Genomic DNA, 12,955 nt, shown 5'->3' on the forward strand with positions numbered 1-12,955 from the left:
TCCAAAACAGTCCAGCTCATACACGGTAAATCCAGCCAATCTCTATTGTATCTTTCTCTATTGTTCATAGATCCTTCCAGCACTCTCTTCTTCTCTTCCTGGTTTTTCTTGACCCTTTATCTGTGGGTTGGCTCCACCTTCTGAGGGTTCCCCTTGCTTCTGGGACTTGTAGTTTTGGTGGTCGGCCATTTTGTGATCTGTAGTTCTGACAGGGGTGGCCATTTTAGTGATCGGGCAGAGCCCGTTTATTAGTTCTGCTCTCACATATCTGCCATTTACCACTCGACCCCCTTCTTTGCCACAATATATATATATATATATATATATATATATATATATATATATATATATATATATATATATATATATACAGTGTTTTAACAATGTACAAATGGCAAAGGACACAAGATAAAATAAGATAAAATAAATAAGCATAAATATGGGTTGTATTTACAATGGTGTGTGTTCTTCACTGGTTGCCCTTTTCTCATGGCAACAGGTCACAAATATTGCTGCTGTGATGGTACATTGTGGAATTTCACCCAGTAGCTGTGGGAGTTTTTCAAAATTGGATTTGTTTTCGAATTCTTTGTGGATCTGTGTAATCTGAGGGAAATATGTCTCTCTAATATGGTCATACATTTGGCAGGAGGTTAGGAAGTGCAGCTCAGTTTCCACCTCATTTTGTGGGCAGTGAGCACATAGCCTGTCTTCTCTTGAGAGCCATGTCTGCCTACTGGACTCTGTAGGATGTGTTTGTGTTTGTGAACAGAGCCCCAGGATGAGCTTGCTTAGGGGACTCTTCTCCAGGTTCATCTCTCTGTAGGTGATGGCTTTGTTGTGGAAGGTTTGGGAATCGCTTCCTTTTAGGTGGTTATAGAATTTAACGGCTCTTTTCTGGGTTTTGATAATTAGTGGGTATCGGCCTAATTCTGCTCTGCATGCATTATTTAGTGTTCTAAATTGTACACGGAGGATATTTTTGCAGAATTCTGCGTGCAGAGTCTCAATTTGGTGTTTGTCCCATTTTGTGAAGTCTTGGTTGGTGAGCGGACCCCAGACCTCACAACCATAAAGGGGAATGGGCTCTATGACTGATTCAAGTATTTTTAGCCAAATCCTAATTGGTATGTTGAAATTCCTGTTCCATTTGACTGCATAGAATGCCCTTCTTGCTTTGTCTCTCAGATCGTTCACAGCTTTGTGGAAGTTACCTGTGGCGCTGATGTTTAGGCCAAGGTATGTATAGTTTTTTGTGTGCTCTAGGGCAACAGTGTCTAGATGGAATTGGTATTTGTGGTCCTGGTGACTGGACCTTTTTTGGAACACCATTATTTTGGTCTTACTGAGACTTACTGTCAGTGCCCAGGTCTGACAGAATCTGTGCATAAGGTCTAGGTGCTGCTGTAGGCCCTCCTTGGTTGGCCTCTCTCTCTCTCATTAAACATACAGAAGTTTCAAAACAATAAAGACATAACAAATGTCATACCATCTCTCTCTCCCTCTCACCATATCTCTTCATCTCTCTCTCTCTCCCTCTCTAACTCTCTCTCTCTCTCTACCCCTTTCTCTCTCTCCACCTCTCTCTCTCCCTCTCTCCATCGCTAACTCTCTCTCACCATCTCTCTCTCCCTCTCTCCCTCTCACCATCTCTCCCTCTATCTCTCTCTCCCTCTCTCCCTCTCTCTCTCTCTACCCCTTTCTCTCTCTCCACCTCTCTCTCTCCCTCTCCATCTCTAACTCTCTCTCACCATCTCTCTCTCCCCCTCTCCCTCTCATCAGCTCTCTCCATCTCTCCCTCTATCTCTCTCTCCCTCTCTAACTCTCTCTTTCTCTCTCCCTCTCACCATATCTCCCTCTCTAACTCTCTCTCTCTCCCTCTCACCATCTCTCCCTCTCTAACTCTCTCTCTCCCTCTCACCATCTCTCCCTCTCTCTCTCTCTCTCTCCATCTTTCCCTCCCTCTCTAACTCTCTCTCTCTCTCTACCCCTTTCTCTCTCTCCACCTCTCTCTCTCCCTCTCTCCATCTCTAACTCTCTCTCACTATCTCTCTCTCTCTCCAGAGGGATGGCCGGATGGTGAGAGGATTTGTATCTTCCTCCAACCAGGGAATTGGCCAAATTAATTGTAATCATGTTGTTGTGGTTATGTCACCCTCACATCTGTCTCGCGGGTGATTGCCCTGGCCGCTTCCGCTGAGCCTTCTGTCCGCACGCTAAGCCCGGGGGTGATACCTGCCGCTAGCCAGCCACCCCATCAACACAGACAGAACGGAACACACTCTCTCAACAGTCGACATGCCAGGTGCAGCGGACAACAGGACCGGGAACGTTTCAGGACCCCGGAAACAAAGTTTGGGAAGACGCGCCATCCTTGGTCTATCAACGGGTAGGTTGTCTGTTGTGTTTTGTACAATTCATTGAAAATGAAAAGAGAATCAAAATTACATTTAAAAACTGATTCATAAAAAAAATGTAATCTACAGAGTGGCAAGGGCTCATTTTCATAGGAGGGCAAAAGGGCAGGTGCTCTGGTTGAGCACTCTCCTGTTCCTGTGTGTGTGTGTTTGTGTGTCAGACAACAAGTAGAGCTGGCTGTGTGTTTGGTACTGTGTGTGTTGATACTTCATCTTGAGCTCTCCTCTTTGCCGGGAGTCTTTTCCCGACCAGCTGTTGTTGCACGAGGTAGATAAGAGTGAGAGATAAGAGCCCGTTTGCCGCTGCAATTATACGGTTTAACGGCTGCTATATTTAGTTTTGTTAAAAGGAGGACAGAAGTACAAAAGGTTAGTGGAGTAGCTTGTCTCTGTTAAAACAGAGATGATATGTGGTCAGTCAGAAAGCTGATGGATTTGCTCATGGACCAAGTCAGTTACAGTAGTTTAATCATGGACCAAGTCAGTTACAGTAGGAACTACATAGTCTACTGTTAACTTTAGATTTCTATTTAATCTACTGGCCATCTTTAATTTTGTTAATGTAAATCAATCAGCATTTACTCTGTAGGAATCTATCAATATTCCATCCATCTCGGCATCAAAATCAAATCAAATCAAATCAAATTGTATTTGTCACCGAATACAACAGGTGTAGTGAAATGGTGACTCAAGCCCATAACCAACATCGCAGTTTTAAGAAAGTTAAAAATAACAAATAATTAAAGAGTAGCAGTAAAATAACAAAAGTGGTGCTACGGAGTCAATGTACGGGGTCACCGGTTAGTTGAGGTAATTGAGGTAATATGTACATGCAGGTGGAGTTATTTAAAGTGACTATGCATGGATAATAACAGAGAGTAGCAGCCTCTGTCTCTGTGATGGCCTGATAGTGTCCTTCAGTTTATTTACATCGGAAAGTATTCAGAACCCTTTACTTTTTCCAAATGTTGTTATATTACTTATTCTAAAAGTACGGTTTTTCCTCATCAATCTACATACAATACCCCATAATGACATCACAATACCCCATAATGACATCACAATACCCCATACTGACATCACAATACCCCATACTGACATCACAATACCCCATAATGACATCACAATACCCCATAATGACATCACAATACCCCATAATGACATCACAATACCCCATAATGACATCACAATACCCCATAATGACATCACAATACCCCATAATGACATCACAATACCCCATACTGACATCACAATACCCCATAATGACATCACAATACCCCATAATGACATCACAATACCCCATAATGACATCACAATACCCCATAATGACATCACAATACCCCATACTGACATCACAATACCCCATACTGACATCACAATACCCCATAATGACATCACAATACCCCATACTGACATCACAATACCCCATAATGACATCACAATACCCCATAATGACATCACAATACCCCATAATGACATCACATTACCCCATACTGACATCACAATACCCAATAATGACATCACAATACCCCATACTGACATCACAATACCCCATGCTGACATCACAATACCCAATAATGACATCACAATACCCCATACTGACATCACAATACCCCATAATGACATCACAATACCCCATAATGACATCACAATACCCCATACTGACATCACAATACCCCATACTGACATCACAATACCCCATACTGACATCACAATACCCCATACTGACATCACAATACCCCATACTGACATCACAATACCCCATACTGACATCACAATACCCCATAATGACATCACAATACCCCATAATGACATCACAATACCCCATACTGACATCACAATATCCCATACTGACATCACAATACCCCATACTGACATCACAATACCCCATACTGACATCACTATACCCCATACTGACATAACAATACCCCATACTGACATCACAATACCCCATACTGACATCACAATACCCCATAATGACATCACAATACCCCATAATGACATCACAATACCCCATAATGACATCACAATACCCCATACTGACATCACAATACCCCATAATGACATCACAATACCCCATAATGACATCACAATACCCCATACTGACATCACAATACCCCATACTGACATCACAATACCCCATACTGACATCACAATACCCCATAATGACATCACAATACCCCATACTGACATCACAATACCCCATAATGACATCACAATACCCCATACTGACATCACAATACCCCATAATGAGAAAGAGTAAACCGTTCTTTTGGTGTTTTCTTTTACAAATGTATTTAAAATAAAAAACAAAATACCTTATTTACAGAAGAGTTTGCTATGAGACTCGAAATTGAGCTCAGAGCAAAAATCAAGCCATGAGATCAATGCTGAGCTCTGAGGCTGGATTGTGTCGAGGCACAGATCTGGTGAAGAACACAGTGGCCTCCATCATTCATATATAGAAGAAATGTGGAACCACCAAGACTCTTCCTAGAGCTGGCCGCCCGGCCAAACTGACCAATCGGAGGAAAAGGGCCTTGGTCAGGAAGGTAACCAAGAAACCGATGGTCATTCTGACAGAGATCTAGAGTTCCTCTGTGGAGATGGGAGGAATCTTTCAGAACTACAATGAAAGCCACTCCTCATTAAATGACGTTTAACAGCTTAAGGACTCTGAAATCTCCGCCGATGTTGATCGCTGTACGGGGATCGCAGCCATGACAGGTTAACAAAAGGCAGCTAAAGGACTCAGACCATGACAACAAGATTCTCTGGTCTGATGAAACCAAGATTGAACTCTTTGGCCTGAATGCCAACTGTCAAGTCTGGAGGAAAGCGGGCACCATCCTTACGGTGATGCATGGTGGTGGCAGCATCATGGGAGAAACTCCCCAAATATCGGTGTTCCACGCATGTAGCGTCTTACCCAAGTCTTACCCGAGGCTAGAAAAGCTGCTTTACTAAGTACTGAGTAAAGGGTCTGAATAATTATTTAAATGTGATATTTTTGCTTTGTCATTATGGGGTATTCTGTGTAGAAAAAAAACTATTTAATCAATTTTAGAGGCTATAACGTAACAAAATGTGGAAAAAGGGGAAAGGATCTGAATACTTTGTTATTGATTACAATTTTGGACAAGTAACTAGTAACTGTAATGGATTACATTGGACAAGTAACTAGTAACTGTAATATATTACGTTGGACAAGTAACTAGCAACTGTAATGGATTACATTGGACACATAACAAAATTGTATTATCAAAATATTTCATCAAAGTTTGACGTTCTCTGACTTTATGGTGCTTTCAAGACAACTCTGAGGTAAACAAAGCTGAATCATGACGTCAGTGATCTTCAGGTTGGAGCTCTGGAAAGACGCCCTAGTTCCCGAATTTCAAGTTGGAAGACCGTTCAAAATGTATTTCTTTCCCAGTCGGAGCTCGTTTTTTTTTTCCTGAGTTCCCAGTTCCAAGTTTCCAGTTGTTTTGAACGCGACTGAAGTCGTGCTGGATGGACAGCATGGCCAATGTTGAATGTTTATCCTTTTAAGTTTGGAAAAGAGATTCATAAACCCTCTCCACTGAATAGCAGGCTAGTGAACGCTTTGCAGTGCTTGCAGTTAGCCACTTCCTTCCAAACCACTCATTGATGAATTTGTGATTTCCAACTTGTTGTGTAATGCCTATGTCCAATGGTCGATGAGCACCAATATGTATTATCTATTATTTCTCTTCATATGACAAGGATTGAAAAGGAGGCCAGTAGATAGTTGATTTGATTCATGATGACTGATAGCTAAGATTTGTAAAGTATGATGTTGACATTATCAGTCCAATCAAAGCTACTGATTTGACATTTTATTGGCCAATGTTCCTCAGTCTTCTTGGATGAGCACTTCTTATGTAAATCTATGGCAGCACCCAAGGGGCTTGAACTGTCGAGCAGTCCCATATTATAACTGTCCCCATATATATTGCGGTGGCATAGTGTTTTACATTCTTTGCAAACTGATATGTAACAAATATTAATGACAAAATAACAGGCTCTGCCCTGAATGATGGGTTGCCTTTCTCCTAAAATATTTCTACATTTCTGAGGTGTTCTCACTTCTGAGGATACAAGCTCAAGTACATAGCGCACATATTATCAAAAGATGAGAAATCACGTATGATTTTATTCCTATTCGACAAAAGTGGGGCAATAGTGCTTGAAATGTGTCACGCTGGTACAAGGGATCGGGAGACAGGCGCAGAAATGCGTAACAGTTTTTTTTCTCATTTACCCACATTACAGAGTGCCAAGTAAAGGCATGGGACCAAACAAACACGTATACAACACAGGGTTGAGACCCAAACAAAAGAGTGAAGAGTACCTCGAATAAATACACAATCGCACAATGATTATCACACGGGACGAGATCCGTAATCATCTGCACGGCACGAAAGCCAAAACAACACAGCACAGGTACTCACACGACCAACGGACATTGTGTAACGGCTGTTTGAAGAAGTGGACCAAAGCGCAGTGTTCATGATATTTTAATAGAACTGAAGACTGAATAACAAAAACAACAACGACGATGAGAACGAACGAAACCGAAACAGTTCTGTCTGGTGCAGACACACAAAAAACAACTACACACAAAACACAGGTGGAAAAAGACTGCCTAAATATGGTCCTCAATCAGAGACAACAATAGACAGCTGCCTCTGATTGAGAACCACACCCGGCCAAACACACAGAAATAGAAAACATAGAACACAAAACATGGAATGCCCACCCCAACTCATGCCCTGACCAAACCAAAATAGAGACATAAAAAATTATCTATAAGGTCAGGGTGTGACATATTGGAATAAAAAATAAAACCAACAGCCCAATGGAAACCAAAGGGCACATTTATACAGTTACAATGGGGATCAGGTGTCCGTAATGACACAGCTCCGTAGGGATCCGTGAGAAAATTACTGAAATGCTTTCTAAATATTGAAACAATCACATTAATAAACATCGTACAATAAGATTTCACATCTCTTATAACAGTCAAATAAATATGATCACACTTAGTGACACTTTCATGTAACTGATGAGAGAGACATTTCTACCAAACGTCTATACAAACTCCTTACAACTTCATTACAACTTCAGCTTTGAAACAAATCATTTCACTAAACCCAAAATGTCAACTGAATCTTGTAATAAATAATGTGGAATTGAGGATGGTGATGGTGACTAAACTGCTTGGAGTAACCCTGTATTGTAAAGATTGAAAAACAGAAAGGGGCCTAGACAGCTGCCCTGGGGAATACCTGATTCTACCTGGATTATGTTGGAGAGGCTTCCATTAAAGAACACCCTCTGTGTTCTGTTGGATGGGTAGCTCTTTATCACAACATAGCAGGGGGTGAAAAGCCATAACACATAACCATCAGCAGACTATGATCGATAATGTCATTGAGCGGCGCAGAGCCACCATTCAAGCGTGTGCAGACTCCTTTCAACTTTATTACAACTTCAGCTTTAAGAACAAAAAGAGAAAGTGGTCTTGTTTAAATTCTACTAAATTATTTTGTATTTTTTCCCATCTTGACAGCTATAAATCCACCTGATGAAACTGCTATTGATTCATCCGCTCGACTCCCGTTCACTGAGCTAAAATAATAACGCTTCCGTTTCATATGCACTATTGCGGCGCAGATACAAGGTTAACATGCACAGGAAATTGTCCCTTTGTATGGATAGGACAGAACATGTGACGTGACACTACCTATCCAAATAGACAATGTCCTTGGTCTATGAACCTGACAGCTGCTCTTGCAACAGCACATATGAATCTGGACAACCAGTGCTTTTAGGGAGTGTACAGCTATTGATGTTACTCTGTTTACAGAAATATGGTTGGAACCGGTCCAGAACCTCAAAGTCCACTGTATAGGGGATTATGTAATGCAATGTGATTGCACTCATTGTCACTGAAATATGTCAGGGTATTGTTGCTGTATATCGGCTGTAAAATGTTGTCCAAGTCACTTTTACTCATGTCTAGCCACAATTTCTACCTACGCCGCTGTGGTTTATAATTGAGAGGTCTGGGGACAGCAGATGGTGGTGTTTTACCCTGCTGGATCTGGCTTCCAAAATCTAACGGCATCTTTCTGTAAATGAGACCACATTAATCCTCACTGAGGGGGAGGAGGAGAGAGTGAGGGATAGAGCAGGGGTGAGGGGGAACTGGGAGAGAGAGAGGGAAGGAGAGGAATATAGAGAGAGGGAGACAGCGAGAGAGGAGAGAGAAAGAGGGATTCATCGGTAGTAGAGTGACCTAGACTAGGACAGAATATAAGATATAGTAACCATAGTTACTGGGCTCTGTCAGTCACAGCCGTCTACAGTGAGCTCTGTCAGTCACAGCCATCTACAGTGAGCTCTGTCAGTCACAGCTGTATACAGTGACCTCTGTCAGTCACAGCCATCTACAGTGAGCTCTGTCAGTCATAGCCATCTACAGTGAGCTCTGTCAGTCATAGCCATCTACAGTGATCTCTCAGTCACAGCCATCTACAGTGAGCTCTCTCAGTCAAAGCCATCTACAGTGAGCTCTGTCAGTCACAGCCGTATACAGTGAGTTCTCTGTCACAGCCATCTACAGTGAGCTCTCTCAGTCATAGCCATCTACAGTGAGCTCTCTCAGTCATAGCCATCTACAGTGAGCTCTGTCAGTCATAGCCGTATACAGTGAGTTCTCTGTCACAGCCAAACACAGTTCCTTCTGAAAGTATTCGAACCCCTTGACTTTTTTCACATTTTGTTATGTTACAGCCTAATTCTAAAATAGATTTTTTTCCCCGTCATCAATCTACACACAATACCCCATAATGACATCACAATACCCCATAATGACATCACAATACTCCAAAATGACATCACAATACCCCATAATGACAACGACAAAACAGGTTTTACGAAATGTTTACTATTTTATAAAAATAAATATAACATTTACATATTTAGAACCTTTACTCAGTACTTTATTTCAGGCACTTCTTTGGTATGATGATGCAAGGTCCACAAAGATTTCCTCAACAGTCTGATGGTGATAGAAGCTGTTCAACAGTCTGATGGTGATAGAAGCTGTTCAACAGTCTGATGGTGATAGAAGCTGTTCAACAGTCTGATGGTGATAGAAGCTGTTCAACAGTCTGATGGTGATAGAAGCTGTTCAACAGTCTGATGGTGATAGAAGCTGTTCAACAGTCTGATGGTGATAGAAGCTGTTCAACTGTCTGATGGTAATAGGAGGTGTTCAACAGTCTGATGGTGATAGAAGCTGTTCAACAGTCTGATGGTAGTAGAAGCTGTTCAACAGTCTGATGGTGATAGAAGCTGTTCAACAGTCTGATGGTAATAGAAGCTGTTCAACAGTCTGATGGTGATAGAAGCTGTTCAACAGTCTGATGGTAATAGAAGCTGTTCAACAGTCTGATGGTGATAGAAGCTGTTCAACAGTCTGATGGTAATAGAAGCTGTTCAACAGTCTGATGGTAATAGAAGCTGTTCAACAGTCTGATGGTAATAGAAGCTGTTCAACAGTCTGATGGTGATAGAAGCTGTTCAACAGTCTGATGGTAATAGAAGCTGTTCAACAGTCTGATGGTAATAGAAGCTGTTCAACAGTCTGATGGTAATAGAAGCTGTTCAACAGTCTAATGGTAATAGAAGCTGTTTATCAGTCTGAATTCTTGTCTTTCATAATTGTATCTGTTATACTTGGATGTGTAGTGTCAGCGTTTGTTGCTGGCATGTCATGCCTAAGTTTTCTAATTTTGCCAATGAAAAAATAATTTCTGTAGGGTTTTCCAATGAATGTGCCTGTGTGTGTGCCAAGCATCATGGTTTCAGTGTCAAGCGATTATAACCGGTGGTGACAGGGCTGTCAGTGAATGTGCTGCAGATGTCAGACACACAAACTAACATGCTCTCTCTCTCTCTCTTTCTCCCCCCCCCTCACCCACTGCAGGTATGAGAAGGAGAGGGTGTGTGTCGCAGAGGTGATGAAGCATCTGTTGACTGCTGGAAAGCCCATCACCCTGTTACCCTCAAGACTGCTTCCATCTCAGGGAAGACACTGGCCTGAAGACACTGGCCCTCTGATAGGCAGCTGAGGTCTACCGTTCTGTGGAACTTCTCACCTGGACAGAGGGCTTGGATCTAACACTCCTGGACTAGACTTACCGGGAGGGGCCTACCCTGGTCTATACCTCCTGTCCTTCCTCTCTCTGGAACCTGTATTAAAGGTCCAGGTCTCTAGGACTAGTCTACCCTGGTCTACACCTCTAGTCTTCTGAGTGTCCTGGGACGTATTTTAAGGACCAGGGTCTAGGTGTACTTGCAGCAACAGTAGTATTAGTATTAGTAGTAGTAGTAGTAGTGGCAGCAGTATAAGCAGTTGTAGTAGCCCCCCCCCCAGCAGTAGCAGCCATGGAGGCGGCTCTAGTTGACTTTGAGGGTCTGGACAACATAGACAGAAGTCTGGAAGATGAGCTGGGTAACCCAGACAATCCGGACGAGACCACAACCCTGACGGTCGACATGCTCCACAAAAACTGCTCCATCCACGGCTCCCACCACCTCCTTTCCCCTCAGCCCAACCTCACATCCACTCCCCAGCACCACTACCCCTCCGAACACTCCTCCCACAGGAGGAATACCTCCCCCTGCCCGTACCCCTCCCCCAATACTCTGGATGTGCCCCAATCACCCGTCATGCCACCCCACAGCAGGAGGGGGCGTCCTAGCTGTGCCAGCATGATCTCCAACTGGAAGTTGCTGCTGAGTAGCGAGACCCATATGCAGAGCGAGACCATCTTCAGCCGGCTGGCTAAGGAGTGCTGCGAGGATGTGTTCGTGGACAAGACAGGTCTAGACGACGGAGACCAGAAGGTCATCATCAACATCGCCGGGCTACGCTTCGAGACGCAGCTCAAAACCCTCGACCAGTTCCCCGAGACCCTTCTGGGGGACCCTATGAAGAGGATGGACTACTTTGACCCCATGAGGAATGAGTATTTCTTCGACAGGAACCGGCCCAGCTTCGATGGCATCCTGTACTACTACCAGTCAGGAGGGAAGATCCGTCGACCGGCCAACGTTCCACTGGATGTGTTTGCTGATGAGATCGTCTTCTATGAGCTGGGGAGCGACGCCACGGAGCAGTTCAGAGAGGACGAGGGCTTCATCAAGGAAGTGGAGATCCCTCTCCCGACCAACGAGATATACCGGCAGTTTTGGCTGCTGTTCGAGTACCCTGAGAGTTCCAACGCGGCACGCGGCGTGGCACTGGTCTCTGTGTTTGTCATCGTTATCTCCATCATCATCTTCTGTATGGAGACGCTGCCGGAGTTCAGGGATAACACCCTGGACCCCGTCCTACCCACCACTGTCACGCATCTGATGCCTTTCAAAGGGAACCTATCGTTGGGCGGCTTCGGGTCCTTGTTCCCGCCCTCGCCCTCGGCCACACCCAAAACCATCACCTCCACGTTCTCCGACCCGTTCTTCATCATCGAGACGGCCTGCATCGTCTGGTTCTTCTTTGAGCTGGTTGTGCGCTTCGTGGTCTGTCCCTCCAAGAGCAACTTCTTCCACAACCTCATGAACATCATCGACATTGTCTCCATCATTCCGTACTTCGTCACCTTGGTAACAGAGCTGGTCACCACCCCGGACCAGAACTCCAGCCAGAACATGTCCCTGGCCATCCTTCGTATCATCCGCCTGGTCAGGGTATTCAGGATCTTCAAGCTGTCCAGACACTCCAAGGGGCTCCAAATCCTGGGCCAGACCCTGAAGGCCAGCATGCGGGAGCTGGGCCTGCTCATCTTCTTCCTCTTCATCGGAGTCATCCTCTTCTCCAGTGCCATCTACTTTGCTGAAGTGGACGAGCCCAGCACACAGTTCGTCAGCATCCCTGATGGCTTCTGGTGGGCCGTGGTCACCATGACTACGGTGGGCTATGGGGACATGTGCCCGATCACCATGGGCGGTAAGATGGTGGGGACGCTGTGCGCGATCGCTGGCGTGCTGACCATCGCCCTACCCGTCCCCGTCATCGTGTCCAACTTCAACTACTTCTACCACCGGGAGACGGAGGCAGAGGACAAGCAGCCGATGGCTGACGCAGCAGAGCTGGCCATGAAGGCCTCAGGAGACAGTAAACATGGGAGTAGCACCTCTCTGAACAAGACCAACGGGACCTGGCAGGGTGACAAGTTCACTGGCCTCTGAGATTTACAGAGACTGACCGGTCCACTGTCGAAGAGACAATGTGTGACAGAGAGACACAGATAGACTGACCTGTCCACTGACTGGGGCAGATAGATATAGACTGACCTGTCCACTGTGAGGACAGAGAGATATAGACTGACCTGTCCATTGTCTGGGGCAGAGAGCTATAGACTGACCTGTCCACGGGTCTGGGGCAGAGAGCTATAGACTGACCTGTCCACTGTGAGGACAGAGAGATATAGACTTACCTG

At 44.4% G+C, this 12,955-nt stretch overlaps 1 protein-coding gene across 2 annotated transcripts; it reads left to right on the forward strand.

Moving 5' to 3' along the window:
- The first annotated feature begins 10,898 nt into the window (after window positions 1-10,898).
- LOC135527497 (potassium voltage-gated channel subfamily A member 10-like) lies at window positions 10,899-12,704 on the forward strand. 2 transcript variants are annotated; one of them, XM_064956003.1, is made up of 2 exons: window positions 10,899-11,062; window positions 11,123-12,704. In XM_064956003.1, the coding sequence occupies exons 1-2, from the start codon at window positions 10,899-10,901 to the stop codon at window positions 12,702-12,704; spliced, it is 1,746 nt and encodes a 581-aa protein (XP_064812075.1). The 2 variants fall into 2 exon arrangements, with proteins under 2 accessions (XP_064812075.1, XP_064812074.1); XM_064956002.1 differs by having other exon boundaries at window positions 10,899-12,704.
- The last annotated feature ends 251 nt before the right edge of the window (window positions 12,705-12,955 follow it).

Source organism: Oncorhynchus masou, chromosome 33, assembly GCF_036934945.1.
Source record: "Oncorhynchus masou masou isolate Uvic2021 chromosome 33, UVic_Omas_1.1, whole genome shotgun sequence".
Classification (NCBI taxonomy): domain Eukaryota; kingdom Metazoa; phylum Chordata; class Actinopteri; order Salmoniformes; family Salmonidae; genus Oncorhynchus; species Oncorhynchus masou.

What these genes read in the sequence shown, in the direction of transcription:
- LOC135527497 (XM_064956002.1), top strand. Translation starts at nt 10,899, where the DNA reads ATGGAGGCGGCTCTAGTTGACTTTGAGGGTCTGGACAACATAGACAGA.